This window comes from Canis lupus, chromosome 24 (genome assembly GCF_011100685.1).
Source record: "Canis lupus familiaris isolate Mischka breed German Shepherd chromosome 24, alternate assembly UU_Cfam_GSD_1.0, whole genome shotgun sequence".
NCBI lineage: Eukaryota > Metazoa > Chordata > Mammalia > Carnivora > Canidae > Canis > Canis lupus.
Window position 1 is genome coordinate 33,376,110 of NC_049245.1, and position 20,392 is coordinate 33,396,501.

Here is a 20,392-nt window from a genome sequence, read left to right on the forward strand (position 1 = left end):
ATGCACAAGGCATCTTTGGTTCAGAACCTGAGGCTGTCTGAGCATGAAGGGAGGTGACATCATTGGAGTCCTCTGGGATGAAACAGAGCCAGGTGCCTAGAGCCATAGGGCATCTACGGGGCGCTTTGACAACGGCTACTGTTCGTGTGTTGACACTGTCTTGATTGCTTTGCAAAAACTATCTCTTAATCCATTTGACCTTATGAGGTTAGAAGTACTATCTTCACCTTATAAATGAAGGAACCAAGGCTCAGAGAGGTTAAGTAACTTGCCCAAGGTCACAGAGCTAGGAAGTGGTAGATTTGGGCTTCAAACCAGATCTTCTGAACTCCAAATGGAGTCTTAACTACTTTTGTGGGATGGAGATTAGAGAGCATTTGCAAATAATGAAACTATTGGTTAGGTGTTTCTTTTTCACTTCTGCTACAGAATGATTTCTGTGGGCAAACCTCAGTAATTGATAGAGAGCCTATTCTAATTATACATAGTTTATTCACAAGGCCAACAAGATTATAAAAACCTTTTTAAAAATAATATCTGCTCCAGTTAGCTATGGGCACAGTACACCAACCTAAAGTGTAAAATAGAAATCATTATACTATGCTCATGGATTCCATGGGTCAGGACTTGGGACAGGGCACAGTGGGAACGGTTTGTCTCTGTTCCATAAAGCCTCAGGCCTCAGCTGGGAAAACCAAACAACTGGAGGTGACTCCATGACCGGGGCTGGAATAATCTAATGGCTTCTGCGCTCAAATGTCTGGGCTGGGAATGACTGAAAGGCTGGGTGAGCTGGGATTGTGGCCCACATTGCCTCCACGCAGCCTCTCCATGTGACTTGGGGTTCCTTACAACATGGCGGCCTCAGCTAGTTAGACTTCACCCAGGGCAGCTCAGAGCTCCAAGAGCTAGTGTGCCAGTAGAAACTTCCAGTGCAAAAGGTAGAAACTGCATGATGAATCAGTAACCATACAGTCCCCCTCTGTGACTTAATCTTCCTTAGTATGACAAGTCTAATAAATCAGCCCTGTCCTCTGGATGGGATGGACTGATCAGCAACAAGTGATTCATGATCCTTTGCCTAATATAAGGAACTGTTACCATTGATTCTTTGCTCAGTCAACTGCAAAAAAAAAAAAAAAAAAAAAAAAAAAAAAAAAAATCTCACTGTATCTCCACTTTCCACAGCTTCCCTCTTACATATAATCCATTCTTTTGGAGCAGCTGGAGTGATTTCCACAATTACAAATCAGATAATTTCACATCCCTACCTCCCAGCTAAAACTAGCCTGTGACTTCCATTGCACTGAGAGGGCACACCCACAGTGGGCCCTGCGCCATCTCCTCCCTGCCCAGCTCTCTGATTTCACTTCTTACAGCTTCCACTCTGTTCCAGCTACGCTGGTTTTTTACTGTTCTTGGCATTCATCAGGCTTGTTCTCGCCTTAGGGACTTTGGACTTGCTTTAGTCTTTTTTTTTTTAAAAGCAACGGCATTTTAATTTGTTGAAAAACTCAAGTTTACAATCCCTTAGTAAATGATGAACTAACACTTTATTTTCCTATTCCATAACTCTTTAAAAACTCGTTAGCAAATAAATATTTGTGAACAGATGAAGGGTAAGGCAGACTGGGGAAGGGCTCTGATGTTTATGTTCCTTGCATGTGACTCACTCCACAGTGTGAAAATAGCACTGTTGATAAGTGAGCTGATATGAGATGAGCATTGAATTTCATCCCTCATCATTCAAATCCGCCCCGTGGCAAATACTCAGTTTTTGCTCATCACAGGCAGCCAACTATACATATTTTATGGAAGGAATACTTTGATAGAGTTCTTATTTAAGTTACACTGTACATCACAACTAGAAAAATGGCCTGAATTGTTCCATTTAACTATCATCTATAAGCTACAACTATATGATATTCTGCATTTTATCTGGGCTGTGTTGAATGTCTGTCTAGACCAAAAGTATCCTAGCTGCCTAGTTTCACCACTTCTGAAAAGATCTAGATCTGTGAAAAAAGACTGTCTTCCACACAAAGATGACTATGTCAGGAGTTTAATCTCCTTTTTTCTTCCTTTTCCTTAATATTCAACCTCTAGATGATCATATAGATAGATCTTACACATCATTCAGGTATCACTTCATTTTAAAAAAATATTTTATTTATTTCTTTAAGAGAGAGAGAGAGAATGAGCAGGGAGGAGAGGCAGAGGGAGAAGGAGAAGCAGACTTTTTTTTTTTTAATTGGAGTTCAATTTGCCAACATATAGCATATCATCCAGTGCTCATCCCATCAAGTGCCCCCCTCAGTGCCCGTCACCCAGTCACCCCCACCCCCTGCCCACCTGCCTTTCCACTACCCCTTGTTCATTTCCCAGAGTTAGGTGTCTCTCATGTTCTGTCATCCTCACTGATATTTTCACTCATTTTCTCTCTTTTCCCCTATAATCGCTTTCACTATTTTTTATATTCCCCAAATGAATGAGACCATATAATGTTTGTCCTTCTCCGATTGACTTATTTCAGTCAGCATAATACCCTCCAGTTCCATCCACGTAGAAGCAAATGGTGGGTATTTGTCGTTTCTAATGGCTGAGTAATATTCCATTGTATACATAAACCACATCTTCATCTTTTGATGGACACCGAGGCTCCTTCCACAGTTTGGCTATTGCAGACACGAGAAGCAGACTTCTTGCTGAGCAGAGAGCCCCATGCAGTACTTCCCGCCCGAAGTAGAGGAGCAAGACGTCAGCACTCTGCCAGTGTCCTGTGCTTGGGAGAGCGGGATGAAACGTCCCCCCGCTGCCTGTGCTTCAGCTAGCATTAACGTGTAGGTGCCACTCCTGTAGCTGTTAACTTCGAGTTTAGCTTGAATTGTGGGTTTTGAGGGGACCGTTTAACTTAATTACTGCTAGTTTTGAGATGTCTGTAAGTAGGGTTGGCATGAATGCAACAGTATGGAAGACTAGGAGATGGGGTCACTTATCTGTGTTCCTATGGAAACTATTTGAATATTTGTTTTATATGGATTTTTATTCAATTTTCAAACATGCTACTAAGGAGTGCCCCTCAGCTGCTGAGCAAGCGTTTGTAGCTTGTACGTTGGCAGAATGGGCCAAAAGCTTAGTGTTGTGACCTGTTTTGAAAATAAAGTATCTTGAAATAAAAAAAAAAAAAGAAGGACCAGGACCCCGTTACCATGACCTGAGCCAGAGGCAGACACTTAACCAACTGAGGCACCCAGGTGCCCTCTGGTATCACTTCAAATGTCACGTGCTCAGAGAGCCTATCTCTGGTTTCCCCCAACCCCAACCTATAATTACATGACTTTGCTTCATTTTCTTTATAGCATTTATCCACTTCGGCAATAATATTTTCCATTTACTAATTTATTTGCTTATTTTTTTTCCCTAGAGAGTAGGCTTCATGAGAGCGGATATCATATTCATCTTGCCGCTGTTCTGGTCATCTATTGGTGTGTAATGAACCATCCCAAAACTTAGCAGCTTAAAACAATTTACTATTAATTCTCATGGTCCTGTAGGTTGACTTGGATCAGCTGAATTGAATAGTTCTCGCTTGGGTTCTTTCTGAGGTCAGATGGTGGCCAAGGCTGCAGTCGTTTGAAGGCTTGCCTGGGACAGATGTCCACAGTGGCTCCCTGGCATCTGAGGCTGGCTGTTGGCTGATAGCTTGGTTGGAGATGTCCACTGGAGCACCCATATGTAGTTGCACATGGAGAATGGTGGAACACATGAAAGGCGGGGCCAACATGCTCATGATTGGAGCAGGTGAGATTGGGAGAAATAGCAAGTGACCTCTTGTGGGCCAGGACACTAACACCTCTTGGTTACTGCTGGTACATTAAGGTGTACATTTGTTCGTCTTGTTTTGTGCAGATTAAGGCTATTGTTAAGGCGTATCTCAGAAGCCAAAGAATCACAAAGAAAGGAAGAAAGAAAGAGAGAGAAAAGGAAAAAGAACAGAAAGAAATTGGTGGGTACTGGTGGAGCATTTAAAGCCTGGTAGAGTGCTCACCACCTCAAAAAGACTTGGTGGTAGAATACGTTGGTCACAGAATGGGTTCAGTAGACACTAGGTTACCTCTCAACTTCAGGAAAATTTCTGGGCAATGAGGTATATTGTAAAACACACATAACCCCCAACCCCTCGGCACATCCCTTTTAGGTATTAGTTCAGCTCCTAGAAACCCAAAGGCTTAGCTAATGGGATCTTTATTTTTAATTTAATTTAATTCAATTTATTTGTTTTAAGGAGTTAAATTAGAAGTTTTTTTTCCCCCCATAGGCAGTATTTCTTTTTTTTTTTTCATTTGTTTTCATTTAAGTTCAATTTGCCAACATAGAGTATAACACCCAGTGCTCATCCCATCTAGTTCCCTCCTCAGTGCCCGTCACCCACTTACCCCAACACCCCCCACACACCTCCCTTTCCACAACCCTTTGTCTCCCAGAGTTAGGAATCTCTCATGGTTTGTTTCCCTAATTTTTCCTACTCAGTTCCCCTCCTTTCTAATGGGATCTTTAAATTCTAGAGTCAAACATGCCACCTTCCAGCACACCTGCCTATTTTATTTTTAAGAACTATACTCCGGAAGTTAGAGATATCTAGCAAAAATGGCAAAATCTTACAAAGCTTGCTTTGTCCTGAGGAACTTGGCTTGGTAACTACCAGATCAGGCACCCCCCCCAAAAAAAGCCAGAAAGAAATGTGAGTTATACCCCATTTACAGTTAGATATGGCTGGACAGAAATGTGGCTTTGCTCCATTTGGGGTCAGGGTCCTACCAAACTGCTGCCTGCCCTCAGAGGAATTAACAACCTAGAAACACAATGGCCATTATGGAGAATGTCCCAATTAGGTAAGATCATTTAAGAAGTGCCCTCAAAAGCAAGGGTTCCCAAATTAAAATGGGATACCTTTTTTAATTGGCAAGCAGAAGCCTCCAAAACCTTTCAAAATTCCCAATAGTTTCACAAAGAGATGCATTGCAAAAGGCTAATAAAGAATTACAGGAGATGCCTGGGTTGCTCAGTGGTTGAGTGTCTGCCTTTGACTCAGGTTGTGATCCCAGAGTCCTGGAATCAAGTTCTGTATCAGGCTTCCCGCAGGGAGCCTGCTTCTCCCTCTGCCTGTGTCTCTGCCTCTCTCCCTGTGTCTCTCATGAATAAATAAATAAAATCTTTAAAAAAAAGGAAATTACAGATGGAAGAGGTACCTAAGACAAATGCCTGTAAGATTGATGTAACTCCTTGTTCCCCTCTGCTGTCTTTTGAGCTAGCATTCATGCTACTAATCCTCTCTCTGAATGGGTTTTCCACTCTGAAAAGACTCACCCTTAAAAAATTCCACCAAGTTAATGGACTTACAAACTGCGCCCAACCCCATAACTACCTGTAGAGTTGTCAGAACTAAGGGATTCTCTAATAAATTGCTACATTATTCCCTTAAACAGCCAAAGGGAAACCCATAAACACCAGAGCTTGTGGAATGGAGCCTGGAAAAATTGGCAGGAGCCACAAAGGGTGCAAATCCTTACCAGAATAATTTCTTCTGAATCTCTGTAGTGCCAGGTGGAGAGAACAATAAAATTTCACGTTGTCTCTTCCTTTCCAAATCCCATTGGTTATTGATCCTTCTTCTCCCAGAGATAGCCACTGTCTTCTCACAACACATCCTTGTCACTGGGCTGGACTTTCTGCCTGCCTGGGACATGCGGGAGGTTGGTTCTTTCTCTTGGCTCTCACTGGGAGCAACTTTGGATTTTGAGAAGGTTAGTGTTTTTTGTACCCTCTACAAGCCGCAAGGAGGCTTATCCAACACTGCCAGAGATATTTAATATTACAACTACATACTCCAATGGAAAGAAGTAAGTTGAGGATAAAGGAATTGGAGAGGTGGATTAACCAGTGAGGACACTGAAGCGACAAAGCAATTCTTTGAGGAATTGAAAGCAATTTTCCACATTTTACAAATCTTTACAAAACAGGAAATGAAGCTCTGGAGACACGTTTAAAGTTCACCTCTTCCTTTACCAATCCCTAAACTTTCCCTAGTTATCCTAAACAGCTTGTAAATTACTAGCTTTAAAAAGCCAAAGTCTTTTTTTTTAAGACTTTATTTATTCATGAGAGAGAGAGAGAGAGAAGCAGAGACATAGGCAGAGGGAGAAGCAGGCTTCCCACAGGGAGCCCAATGTGGGACTCCTCCTGAACTGGGATCACTCCCTGAGCCAAAGTCAGACACTCAATCACTGAGCCACCCAGGCGTCCCAAAGCCAAAGTCTTTCTTAGAAAAATTTGCATTCTTTCTCTGTCTCTTAAAGTTGTACATCTTATCATATCTTTTAAATGTGAACACAACCCGCAATCAGCTGAGAGGAAAGGAAAAGAAAGGGGTGAAGGGGGTGGGGTGGGGGTAGGGGTAGAGGCTTCTTTAAAATGCAAAGTCCTTTTAGGGCTCTGGTGCTCAAACTCTTCTATAGCCTCCTTAAGATTAATTCTAGGGACAAATACAAATTTCAAAAATCTTCTTCAAGAGTATTAGTGGCTATAAGTTCTTTACATCTGTGTGCTTATGTGTATGTTGTAAATGTGATGAGAAACTGTTCTACTTCTGGGCAGTCCTGCTAAGATTAATTTGTAAAAGAGCCCTATTTACTAGGTTTGAAAGTAAGCACTTGGGCATTCTAACACACTCAGAAAGATAGAAACTAACCCCCAATTTTTTTTCAAGTTCACCTATTCTGGGAAAACATTCAATTGTTTGTTTAATTGAAATAGACATGTTTTGGAGAGCCTGGCTGGCTTGGTCAGAGGACCATGTGACTCTTGATCTTGGGGTCTGAGTTTGAGCCTCACATTGGTTGTAGAGATTATTTAAAAAAATAAATAAACTTTAAAAATAGACATGTCTTCAGGTTATCAGTATTAAAATTAAAACTTTTATTCTGCCTGGATTTACTTCAGTTAAATAAGTTGATATGATCTCTGTTCTGCCATTAAAAAAAATTTTTTTTTTAAAGTAGCTTGGAAGAATGACTTTTATGTCATAAAGTTTTTTATGGGTAGTTTAAGCATAATTGTTAATAACAAGTAAATTAAATAGGTGTAAATAAAACAATTTTTAGGTAAACTTTAAATCATCGCCCAACTCTTTTTGGTAACCTAACACCTTAAAGTTTTGCTGAGTTAGGTTAAGTAATAAGTTAAATTCATTAAATATGTAGATCGTTTCCAAATAAGATAAAAATACTGCAACATTAATAACTGAACATAGGTTTATTTACTTTTGACTTTCTTATTGCAGAGAAAGTAAAGATAAAGTTGGGTCTGTTAGTAAACATGTGTGTTTCTAAGAATTATGAAATACATTTTTCAATTTGCCAACCTTGAGAATGCCGGTGTAACAAGTCACAATTGCTTACTTATTAGCTTTCAGTAGAAATCAAGGTTTTTAAGAGGTAAAAATTCTAATAAGGGAAATAACTATGCAAGAAAGTAAGATGTGTTTTTGGTAAAAAAAGAGAAACTATGAGGAACAGAAATACATTTTTGCTGAGGGAAAAGAAAGTAATCTTGTCCTAAAATGAGCGTGGTTCGTTATTTGTTTATTTATTTAGAAAAAGATAGGGAGGAAGAGAGGGAGGATCAGAGGGAGAGGGATTTGCCAACATATAGCATAACACCCAGTGCTCATCCCATCAAGTGCCCCCCTCAGTGCCCGTCACACAGTCACCCCCACCCCCTGCCCACCTCCCTTTCCACCACCCCTTGTTCGTTTCCCAGAGTTAGGAGTCAGAGAGGGAGAATCTTAAGCAGGTTCCACACCCAGTGCAGAGCTCACCCTCATGACTGTGAGATCATGACCTGAGCAGAAATCAAGAGTCAGACTTTCAAGGGACTGAGCCACCCAGGTGCCCCAGGGGTGGTTACTTAAAGAGGAAAAACTGAGGACAACATCTGAATGTGAAAAAGAAAAGTTGTAGAAGTTTCATGGAAAAAAACATCTTTGGGGAAGAATTTTTTTTTTTTTTAAGATTTATTTATTGAGAGAGAGAGAGTATGAGAGCACACAAGTAGGGGGAGGGGCAGAGAGAATCCTCAAGCAGACTCCCCACTGAGCACGAGCCCCAGGCAGGGCTCTATCCCAGGACCCTGAGATTATGACTTGAGCCAAAATCAAGAGTTGGCCACCTAACCAACTGAGCCACCTTGGCGCCCCCTTTGGGAAGGAATTCTACGTGTGGTCAGGACTCCCTAAGATTGGAACGAATAAGGTGGGGTTTGGGAGGTTTGTTTGGTTGGCTTTATTTGTTTTACTTACTGGTGACGTATTTGTATCTTTCACACGATTTCTTCTAGAATGAGTGTTTCTATATAAAAAGTAAGCTGGTGCAACATTAGAATTTGGTTTTCTTTCTGTTAAAAGGACAATTTTTTATTTTAGACTTTTGGTATGCTTAAGTCTTTTCGACCTCGAACATTTCAAAACATTGACTAAACTAATGAGGCTTATTTGCCATGTCCAATTGCATGGGGAACATTGTCAAATAAGAAGTCACACTAAGCTTTCTTTATGTTGTATTTGTAAGATTGTGGCACATGTGGGTAAAGTCCATTCTGCTTCTACAATAATGGCCCCTCATTGCCAGACCTTTGCTATCCTGATGTCCTAGTAACATGGCAACACTCAGCTCCTCAAGCAGAGAAATTGAGGTGTATAAAAATGGCTGTAAATTAAACAAACAGGGCTACAGGGAAACCAAGACAATGGCTTGGTTCTTCCCGGCTCTTTGACAAACCCCATTTGTTGGTGTTTGCATTCCTTTACCCACCAGAGGGCATGTAAGATGACTCAACTTATAAATGAACATTAGTGGAGAGAATTCTGTAATATAGCAAGAAAAAAAAAAAAGTCTACCAACAATGTCTGACTTGTCGGGTCCATATCCTGGAAAAACTTTTTGTCTCAGATCTCCTTCCTCTGGACACTAGGAACACCTGCAACTGGATTTTTTTTAACTGCCATCAAGGATGGGTTTCCAATATGTTTTTGTTTTTGCTTATATGTTTTCTGGGGGGGTTGGAACTTTTCGCTGGTGCAAGGCTGATGCCCTCTCAGTGTGGAGATAAAACTGTTAAAAATGTGTTTCACATTTGGGATATACCTTCTATAATCTCCAGTGATTGAAACTCCCACTTTGCTGGACAAATCATACAATGCTTCATGAAAATCTTGCAGACTTCTTGGAATTCCATCAGTGTACACCCTTCTGCTAATGCCTGGTCTCATGCTAGTACACCCAGCTACTGTAAGCTCCTAAAGGCTTATGCTCAAGCCTGTCATCAAAGATTAAAGAAGCCTTCCCAGATATTAATTCAAAGGAACCTGTTGATCACATTCCAAATAAAGCCCGCTGACTGGGCCTTCTAGAAACGTCATCAGAGGGGTGTCTGGGTGGCTCAGCTAGTTAAGTGTCTGCCTTCAGCTCAGGTCATGATCCCAGGGTCCTGGGATGGAGCTCCATGTCGGGCTCCCTGCACAGCGGGGAGTTTGCTTCTCCCTCTGCCCCTCCCCTCCACTTGTGCTCTCTCTCTTTCAAATAAATTAAAAAATAAATCTTTAAAAAAATGTTAGAAATGTCATCAGAGGAAGACAGTCTTGGAGTCCTGTTGGAAAGGACCCTACCAAGTGTTGCTGATGACTAACACTGCTGCAAAACTAAAAGGTATTGAGCCTTGGGTACACACCACACAGCTAAAGGAGGCTCCACCTGCTATCTGATCCTGTACAGATGCTGGACACCTCCATGTCAGGTTGACAAGGAAGAAAAGTAGCTGAGTTCTAGGTAGACTGCTTCCACCAAGATGACTGACCGACTTAATACTTTTTTTTTTTATTGGAGTTCAATTTGCCAACATATAGCATAACACCCAGTGCTCATCCCATCAGTGCCCCCCTCAGTACCCATCACCCAGTCACCCCCTACCCCCTGCCCACCTGCCTTTCCACCACCCCTTGTTCGTTTCCCAGAGTTAGGAGTCTCTCATGTTCTGTCTCCCTTTCTGATATTTCCCACTCATTTTTTCTCCTTTCCCCTTTATTCCCTTTCACTATTTTTTATATTCCCCAAATGAATGAGACCATATAATGTTTGTCCTTCTCCGATTGACTTATTTCAGTCAGCATAATACCCTCCAGTTCCATCCACGTCGAAGCAAAGGGTGGGTATTTGTCGTTTCTAATGGCTGAGTAATATCCCATTGTATACATAGACCACATCTTCTTTATCCATTCGTCTTTTGATGGACACCGAGGCTCCTTCCACAGTTTGGCTATTGTGGACATTGCTGCTAGAAACATCAGGGTCCAGGTGTCCCGGTGTTTCACTGCATCTGTATCTTTGGGGTAAATCCCCAGCAGTGCAACTGCTGGGTCGTAGGGCCGATCTATTTTTAACGCTTTGAGGAACCTCCACACAGTATTCCAGAGTGGCTGCACCAGTTCACATTCCCACCAACATTGCAAGAGGGTTCCCCTTTCTCCACATCCTCTCCAACATTTGTTGTTTCCTGCCTTCTTAATTTTCCCCATTCTCACTGGTGTGAGGTGGTATCTCATTGTGGTTTTGATTTGTATTTCCCTGATGGCAAGTCCGACTTCATACTTTAACTAGACATGACACTCTCTCCTCTCCCCTCCTCTCCCTTCCCCTCCCCTCCCCTCCCCTCCTATTCCTTTCCTTTCCCTTCCCTTCCCCCTGGCATTGGCCTGGAAAACAACACTCTCATCTGTATCTCCCAGGCCACTGCTAATGGGGTTTACGTCTAGATTTTAAAACAACTTTTTATTTCAGGCCAGGAGAAAATCTAACTGTGACCCTAACTTTTCAGAGGCAAAATAAGACGTTACCTATATTTACATTGTGAGTTAAAAAGCACCTATCAGGAGGCTTTCACAATTCAGGACTCACTCCTTTTGGCAGGTTCCTACGTCTCTGGTTGATGATAAATGTAAATGAGGTAGTGATCAGGAATTTCTTAATTCTTGAAATTGTTGCAAAATCTGCTGTTAAAGCAATAGCTGCCCAAGAAAGATCCTTAGACTCTCTAGCCAAAGTTGTTCTCAATAATAAAATAGCCCTTGATTATCTTTTAGCTGAACCAGAAGGTATCTGCTGTGGCCAACACCACCTGCTACACCTGAATTAACACTTCTACGGAAATCAAAATTGAGTTACATAAACTCATTGAGCAAGCCTCTTGGCTTAAAGGAGTGATTCCTTCAGTGGGAGGTCTTTCTTTGACTTATTTAACTTTGATTGGTTTGGATCATGGCTTCAAAGTACACTCCAAATATTGGGAATTATCCTGTTTATAATAATCATAATAACCTTCCTGCTGTGTTATAGTCTCTCAAAAGCTTTACATGCGTGTTCATAGACACTAACCGTCAAGCAAATGATCTCCCCAAGACTGAAACGTCAACAAAAGGAACGAAGAAAATGACCATTTGTGAAGCTGAAGTCATAACCTGTGAATATCACAGTGATAAAGCAAAACATCAGGACCTATGAATACCACAGGGGAGCAACAGGAGCTGCAAGCACTATAGGGCAGAGCTGAGAGTGATGCTAATGCCTTAAGTTTTGAGTAATCAAAATCAGCTGAGAGTCTGGTCAAGGGAGTAATTGTTAATAATAAAACCACAGTCCCCAAGTCACTTAGATTCAGACCCTAAGTCAGTAAACCAAGACTTAATACCTAACCTAACTGTAGTCTCAACCCCCTACAAGTATAACGTTTTTTCCAGTCAACATGGGGACTTCCTGGTCATTGCTAGGAAATTTACTGATAGACCCCTTCTGTTCCTCTGGGGAGAGTGACCTGGCCTAAAACAAAAGATTCTTTGTTAATAATTTCCCTTTTTTCTGCTCCTTCACTGCTTTTACAACTCTTTGCTTTTCTGTAGCCCTTTGGCACCCCCCCTCACCTGCTAGATGAGATGCTCCCTGATTCATGAATCCATTAATAAACCCAATTAGATCTTTAATGTGTGCTTGGTTTAACTTTTGTTACTTAACACCAGGAAGTGCCAACCTCTGATCTAGACCTGAGTGTGTTTGGTTCTAAAGCCTCTGCCCTTTTTACCTTCTATAAGGAGAAGGGAAAATATATGAATATTCCTGCACAGAGCCTAGCATCACAAAAGTGAAACGTCTTTTCATGCCTTCGGCCATTGACAGAGGAAACTTCTCCATCTTCTGCAGCACCCCACCCCCTCAGCCTCAAACTAATCCGTACTCCTGCCAGAAGAGAGGGCCAACCAGCTGGGAACCCAGGACTGTTGGGGAGGGGTGTGGCTGGGCAGTTTCCCTGCCTGGGAGCTGGGTAGGTCCCGGAAGCTGTGCCCAAGACGGAATGTCCAGTACCCAATTGGGTCCAAAGGCTAAAATCGGCGGCTCATCAAAATGTCCTCTGCATGCCCTAGACTGAAGGCAGATGCTCAATCACTGAGCCACCAGGTGCCCCGTGCATGCCCTAGACTGAGTGAGTGTGCCAACTGCTGTCCCCTACCTGGCTCCTGCCTTATTGTTGTTGACTGTTCTCTGAGCTTAGAATAAACAGCCCTTGCCCTTCCCAACTATGGCACCCTCTCTTCCCCAGGAGGGGCATGGGAAGTTGAGGAAGGCATTCTTTTTTTTTTTCTTAAGATTTCATTTATTTATTTGAGGGAGAGAGATATACGGAGAGGATAAGAGAGGGAGAAGGACAGGGGGAGAAGCTAGCTCCCCACTGAGCAGGGCGCCCAATGCGGAGCTCGTCTCAGGACCCTAGGATCATGACCTTGAGCAGAAAGCAGACACTTAACCCACTGAACCACTCAGGTGCCCCTGGGGGAGGTAAAAGAGATGACTCTTTTACCAAGAGTCATCTGCAGAGACAGTGGCCTGATACACTCATGTCACCAAAGCCCTGCTCACCAGTCGTTCCAATTGTCAGTGCCCCAGATGCCTCTAGCCTCCAGCAGCAAAGGGGCTTACAGAATCTCAGATTGTTGGAGCAGGAAGGGTCTTGTCTAATGCCCTGGGTAACTCTTTGGGTATTTTCCAGCCTGGATTCTAAGGCTTGGTTATATACTTATCAGATTCCTTGGTCTAGACACCCTTTATCAAGCACTCACAGCTGTTTATCTACTCCCTGCTAGGTGTCAGGGCTGGAGCTCCTATGCCAGTCATGTGGATCTAGCCGTCAGTGAGTACTCAGCTACTCCACGGCAGGAACATTGCATTCATGTTCCCTCTGAATTCTTACTTTATCAACATCTTTGTACATGGCAGGATGGAAGCTCAGAATGGAGAAGTAATTCATTCAAGGTTCTGCAGCTGGGAAATAATGAAGATGGGAGTCACACCCAGACCCTACCACCCCACAGTCAGTGCCAGATGGCTCCTTTAATTGCTTTCTCTACACCAATTGTCTTGCCCCATAACGTGTCATGTAGTAGGCACCTAGTGAATATTTATGATGGAATGGGGGAAAAACAAGAGCTTGGAGGGAAGAGGTGTGGGTTCAAAACCTTGTCTCTAGAGCTTGGCATGGGACCTTGGGGGAAGCCTCTAGACTTCTGAACATCCTATTCATCTGGCATTTACAGCTGATGGAAATAGGAACTCCTTATTCATAGGTTTGCTGGGAAAAGCCATGAGACGCCAGGAGGCCATGAGCACAGAGCCTGGCACAGGCAGCCCTGAGACAGTATTGGTAGGGGAAAGAGAGAGATAGAGAGAGAGAGAGAGAGAGAGAGAGAGAGAGAAAAGAAGAGAAGAAAGAGGGAGGAGAAACACACATTCAAAATGTCTTGAGTCTGTTAATTAATAGTTGTTTCACCTTCATGGGACTCAATGTCTTCCGTGGAATGGGTTCATTTATTAATGATATTTCTGTAGCCCCTACTATATGCTCTGTATCACCTCACTAGATCTGCATCATGAATCCTTCAACAGAGATGGGCACTGTGATCTGGCTGCTGCAAATCCAACCACTTAATCCCCAGGTTCGATTTGCCTCCCTGAGGGCCCTGCCCTGCCCTCCCGTGGCATTACAGGGAGACCCAGGAGTCCTGGGCCCGACCGGGCCGCCAGCCACCGCCCCGACAGCCCTGCGCGAAGGCCCCAGCAGGGAGGAGGGAGAGGGGAGTGGACAAGGGTCTGACTGCAGCTGGTCGAGCTGCGCCAGGCCCTGGAAGCTGCTCAGGTTCCTGGTTCCCACCGGGGCCAAGAATGACACCTGATCCCGGGGAATTGTGAAATGGCGTGAGGTGGCAGCCCGCCCGCGGTGGCCGCTGCGCCCACCCCCCGCCGCGAGGGCGGCCCCACCCCTACCCCACGCCCCCGCCCTCGCGCGCGGTTAAATCCCCGCATCCGGCGGCGGCAGCGGCTCACACCGCACCCGGCCCGCACAGCACCATGCCTGCCTGCCGCCCCGGTCCTCTGGCCGGCGCCCTGCTCCTGGGCCTGCTGCTGCTCGGCCTCCCCCGGGTCCCAGGTGAGCGGGGCGGGGAGAGCCCTGGCGCCAGAGCGGCCTCTCCCGGAGCGCTAGGACCGGGCCTGGGCCGAGGCGCACGTAGCCTCTCCGGGAGCTGGAGAAATGGGGATTCCTGGGGCGGAAGTGGGGAGACCCATGAGAACTAAATTTTGATGATTCCCTGGTTCCTGAAGGTAGTGACCCCTGGAGCTTAGATGTGGGGTCCTATGTGCTGGAGGTGGGGGAGACCACTGAAGGCTGAAATTTGGGGCAGAGGCTGTGTGCTGAAGGTGGAGACTTAGTGGCCGGTGGGGCACCCTTGCCTAGGCATAGGAAGCTCCTAAGATGCTCAGCTGTCTGGGGGCCCCTTAAGGATTGAGGGCTCTAAGGATGAGAGTTAGGGGACCCCCGTACTTACACTTATTAGGGTCCCCAGGCCTGGAGGTGGGGCTCCCTGAAGACTGTGAGGGGGGCGCCTAGAGCCAGAGACCAAGAATCCTTGGAGCTTGCGTTCTGGGGCCCTGGGAGCAGGAGGTGGGCGTCTTCCCAGACTCGGGCTCCGCGCCCCCCTGACCGTGCACCTCCCAGGCGGAGAAGTGGAGAAGACCGGCGTGTGCCCCCAGCTACAGGCGGACCTGAACTGTACGCAGGAGTGCGTCTCGGACGCCCAGTGCGCAGACAACCTCAAGTGCTGCCAGGCCGGCTGCGCCACCATTTGTCACCTGCCCAACGGTAACCCTGGGGCGTCCGGCGCGGGGCGGGGAAGGGCGCGGTGGGCTGGAGGAGGCAGAGCGCCGAGATCGGGGGAGAGGGGAGCCCCCCCCCCCCCGGGGACCCCTGTAGAGTCGAGGCGGATGGAACCAGATCCGCCCTGTGCCTCCTCGCGGGGCCTCGGGGAGACAAAGGCGGCGCTAAAGCTCAGCCAGGAGGGGGAAGGGAGGTCCCCCCACCCCTGGCTGGATTCCATTCCCTGGTGCGTGACGGGCTTCCGGGCAAGCACCAGCTGGGACCGTGTTCCCGGAGGTCAAGGCACCCGGTTCTCAGTTTCCTCCCCGGCCGGTTGGAGCCGCAGCCAAGACCCGGGCTGGCCAGTGGGCTGGGTCGTGAGAACTGGGGCGCTCAGCCCTCTCGGAGTCCCTCCCCTGCGCCCCCCCTCCCCCCTCCCCCAGCTCTGGGGGAAGGACTTGGAGCGTCTGGCCTAGCAAGACTCCCCGGATTCCTCTGTCCAGACAGAAAGAGACTTTACGCATTAAGGAGAGCGCCCAGCCCATCCTGAAGATGTGGTGGTGAGCGGCAGACTTGTCCAGGGTCGCTCCGCCGCTCCGTGGCTCGGCAGGAGTCCTAGCGAGGGGGTTCAACTTTTGCCACTTCTGGAAGGCTGGTTTGGAGGAAATCAGGATCACTTCCCTGAGCACCCCTACCCTCTTCCTCCTATTTAAAACAATCTCTTCCACTAAGGATGGAGAGAGAGAGAGAGAGAGAGAGAGAGAGAGCTATGCGAAAGCCCTGGTGATCCGCAAAGGTCCTTGCTAGAGCTCACTGTCTCCACTAGGCTGCAGGGACCTCATCAGAACAGGGAGTGGCCTTAGGCAACAAGAAATCCAAGCTTCTCATTTTTCAGAGGGAAAAACTGAGGACCAGAAGTAGGGATATGACCTGGGGCACCAAGCTGTTGTGATTACTGGTCTTTATCCAAAATACAGCCGCCCTCGCCCAGCTGTGATTTTTTTCCCTTTCCGTTATTTCTAGTAGGGGCTGGGACAGTTTGTAATTAGAGACCTCAGACTTAGGAGACTGGAGCTGGGAGGGTAGAGGGAAGATTGGCCCGTCAGGGGCAGCTGCTGGGTCTGGAGGCCTCTAATCTGGAGCAGGGAGAGGATGACCAGAGGGAGAGGTGAGGGTTGAGAGAGAAAGCGAGAGGCAGACAAACACAGATGAGTGGGGTGGAGGGGACAGAAGGCGTGCCTACTGTTAGGGGCAGACTTTGCTGTTCCTTTGTCTCAGATGGACGGACTGAAGCAGGAAGAGCAACGGGCCAGACGGCCTCCTGAGCTAGAATCTTAGTTCTGCCATCTGCCAGCTGTGTGGTCCTGAGCAAGTTGCTTTATGTCTCAGAACTTCTCCTTTCCTGTTGGCAAAATGGGAATGATAATCCCAAACTTTGTGGGACTGACATGGGGGCTAAATGAAATAACACATGGGAAATGTCTCTGTGGAGAGTAGACCCTCTATCCGCTGTGGCGTGTTTTGTCAGTAAACTGCTCCCGATTCCTTTTTTGTCCTAGGGAAGCCCAGTATCTAGACCTCCTGCCCTTTTCAGAGGAATGGATTTCTTTGTGCTAAGAAGTCAGCCACTCCTAGCCTCTGCAGCTGATCAGCCAGTTCTGTACCTGTGTTTGACCTTTGGCTGGGCTTGCTCTTGGGGCTTCCGGGAATTGAGCCCAGCTTCTTTCTCCTTGACCCAGGAAGTGGTGCTTAGGGTGTGTGTGTGTTTGTAAATGGTCACAGACTGGGCTCAGGTCTTGATTTTACTTCTTACCAGCAGCCTGGTGTTGGATGGTTCCAAAATCAAGGATGGAGGGAGCAGGAAGTGGAGGGGTTTGCGGGTGGTCTTCCTAAGTGCCCTGAGATCAATGCCAGAAGGCAGCTGTCTGGTTTGTGACACAGGGGGAGGGGGATGGGAGGTCATGTTGTGGACCAGTGTTCATCTCCCGGCATCCCCTCTGCCCACTTTCTCTTGTTCCTTTTTCTCCCCAGAAAAGCAGGGTTCCTGCCCCCAGGTGAACACTGACTTCCCCCAGCTCGGCCTCTGTCAGGACCAGTGCCAGGTGGACAGTCACTGTCCAGGCCTGTTAAAATGCTGCTACAATGGTTGCGGGAAGGTGTCCTGTGTCACTCCCATCTTCTGAGGTAAGTTGTGTGTGTGTGTGTGTGTGTCGGGGGGGGGGACAGCACACTGATGTCTAGATGTAAAGATGATTGAAAAGGAGAGCCTGGGCAAACATACTTCTCTTCACTATCTGTCCATTTCTTTGTTTTCTTGCACTCAGTGAGTATCAGTTGAGCATCTATCATGCGCCATGCACTGCTCTGGGTACGGAAGAGGATCCATGAGTGAGCAAATCAGACAAAAAATCCTCTCTGATGGAGTTTATGTGTTAATGGATAATAAAGAAAAGTAAACAAGCAAGTGTTTTCTGTAGAATGTTTGAGAGAGAAAAGTGCCATGGAGAAAAAGGAAACAGAAGGGGAATGGGAGTGCCGGGGAGGGGGCAGTGGGGTGAGTGGGGGTGAGGTGGGGTGGGCAGGAAGCAGGGTTTCTGTGTTAATTTTTTTTTAGGGACACTCAGGGAGGGCCCTACCCAGAAAGGAGCATTTGAACAAAGACTTGCCAGAACTTGAGGGCGGGGGCCACGAAGATAGCTGTAACGGCGGGGGGGGGGGGGGGGGGGGGGGGGAGGGTGTTACAGGTGAAGGCGGCAGGCACAAAAGCAGGAGCATCCCTGGTGTTTCAGGAAAAGCCAGGAGGCTGAAAGGGAGCCAGGAGAGCACAGGAAAAGGAAGGTCAGGGGTAAGTTTAGCAGCTTCTTAGGGGCCTGGTAGGTCATTATAGGACTTTGGTCTCGACCCCGAGATGTCGCCCCTGTGGAAATGGACATGCTCTGGCTTAGATTTGAGAAGGATTGCTCTGGCTGCTGGGTGGAGAATAGACTATACAGGGGCAGTGGCAGAAGCAGGAAACCAGCTGGGAGATGACAGACCAGGGGAGGTAAGTGACTGTTTGGGGCATATATGTGGAGGTAGATGGGATGGTACTTGCTGATGAATTGGGCTGTGAGGGAAAGAGAAGATCCTCCCTGTTTCCATAGCATGCACTCAGAAAGCCAACAGTTGGAGGAGCAGCTGTGTCCTGAGAGAGGGGATAGTGGACAGTGCCTAGAGGGGGTAAGGGTGGGAGGGAAGCTCTTTGCATGTGGCCAGTGGGAGGCTGAAGACTGATCTTTAATTTCCCCAAAAACTTGGCTTTTCAGGATACACTTGGCAGGTGTCAAATATGTATTTGATGTGTGATGAGCTCTTGCTCAGTGGCGGGCTGGGGCTATGTTTGGCCACCTCTGGTAGTTCTGACCCTGCAAGGAAAGGATTGCAGAGCCTCTCTTCCCCTACCTACAACTAAAAATAAAGCAATACCAAGTCCTAGAGTAAGTGTGAGTAAGTAAGAAATACAAGATACAAAGCACATGTTTGATTGGCCCATTGGGAGATCCGGTTGTGCCGTGGTCTCTGTGTCAGGTGCTGGGACTGAAGGTGAACACTGCCCTTCCTCACAGAGCTTACAGCCCCCTGGCTAAGGTGGATGGACGGAGGGACACTCCCAGGGCCAGTCTTCAGTGCTGCAGTGAGGGAAGGACTGGGTGCTGTGGAAACAGAGGAGGAAAAACCTTATGGGGTAAGAGGGTGGGAGGGTGGAAAACCAGTGTGGGGAGAAAGCAGGCTTCACAGAGGCATTGATGACCCTGGGCCCATCCTCAAGGATGACTGGAAGGTCAGTAGAGGGGTGACGTACAGGAGGAGCAGGACCCCGGGAGTGTCCTCTGATTGAAATCTCATGGTTGATCGTGGGCTACCTTGATAAGCCCTCAGCCAGGGGCTGACAGGTCTCTGGCGGGACCCAGGATTGCACAGATGAGAAGAGGGGAGAATGTGCCCAAGATCCTGTGATTGCATTTCGAGGTGTCCTTTTGGTGCTTGAGCGGCAGCCACATTCTCCCGAGGGCCCGGAGCTCCCCAGTGATGCCAGCCACCCCTTGGCTCCCACGTGCCGGCAGCATTGCCGGACTTCGTGGCCAGGAAGACCCAGGTTCAGATTTCAGCTCTGACACTTAACTAGTCTTTACCTCCCGAAGCTGCAATTACCGTGCTTATAAAATGAGATCTCCTTGACCAGCAAATCCCAGCTTAACCTAAGGACTGGGGCGGGGCGGGGGTGGTGGTGGTGGAGCTTCCTGGTGGTAGAGGGACTTGTAGGGAGATAAATGACGATGGTCCCTCAGGAAGGCCCCAGCGGTCACTTGGACTGTGATTACCCAGGTATGACCCGGATGATCAGAAGCAGAAGAGGTGAGTCTAGGACCTGCAGAGCCCGGGGGCTCTGCTGTGTATGTGTTGGAAAGGGGAGAGTAGAGGAGCTCTGGTCCAGAATTTAAGCTCCAGGTCCTCTTGGCTGGTATTTTGGATATTGTCACTGATGTATTTTATGATTTTCTTCCTCCAGCTCCAGCCACCATAGCCCAAGGAGTGGGGGAGTGGAAGTTTCTGTCCAGCCCTGCCTGGCTCCAGCTCGGCTCCAGGCCCGCCGTCCTCTTGTCTTTCTGGCCTGTACACCCGCTCCAGAGCTAAGCGCAGCTTCTTCCTTTTCCAACCAATAAAGTGACCGCTTCCAGCACTGGGTGGGGGACATGGCCTCCATTCTTAATCATTCTGTACTTGTCTCCTCTGACTCTGGGTTGAGGTGGGGGGTTGGTGACCAGGGCATGAAGTCCAGGGAGGGATCAACTCAGAAACAGTGAACATACATTCAGGGTTCAGCTTGTGTAGTTGTGCTTTTCCTAGGGGGTTGGGAGTTATCCTTTCCTTGGGAGGGAGATGGAAGAGAGAACAGGCTCCAATACAGGATGGGATGCTTCCAAAGTCATTCGCATTCATTGCCAGGGGCTCGATAACTAACAGCACATCTGGGTGCCGTCTGGGTGCTGGACCCAGGCAAGGCTGAGAGATTTGGTGAGGCTGATGACAGTTGCGTGTTCTAGACCAGGCGTCTAGCAGATGACCT

At 47.0% G+C, this 20,392-nt stretch overlaps 1 protein-coding gene across 1 annotated transcript; it reads left to right on the forward strand.

Annotated features, from left to right (window-relative positions):
• Window positions 1–14,497: 14,497 nt before the first annotated feature.
• WFDC2 (WAP four-disulfide core domain 2) lies at window positions 14,498–20,005 on the forward strand. The gene is given in 4 exon segments (NM_001003241.1): window positions 14,498–14,580; window positions 15,148–15,291; window positions 17,317–17,469; window positions 19,835–20,005. Coding segments are annotated over 3 exon segments (375 nt in total). The 5' UTR covers window positions 14,498–14,501; the 3' UTR covers window position 17,469; window positions 19,835–20,005.
• The last annotated feature ends 387 nt before the right edge of the window (window positions 20,006–20,392 follow it).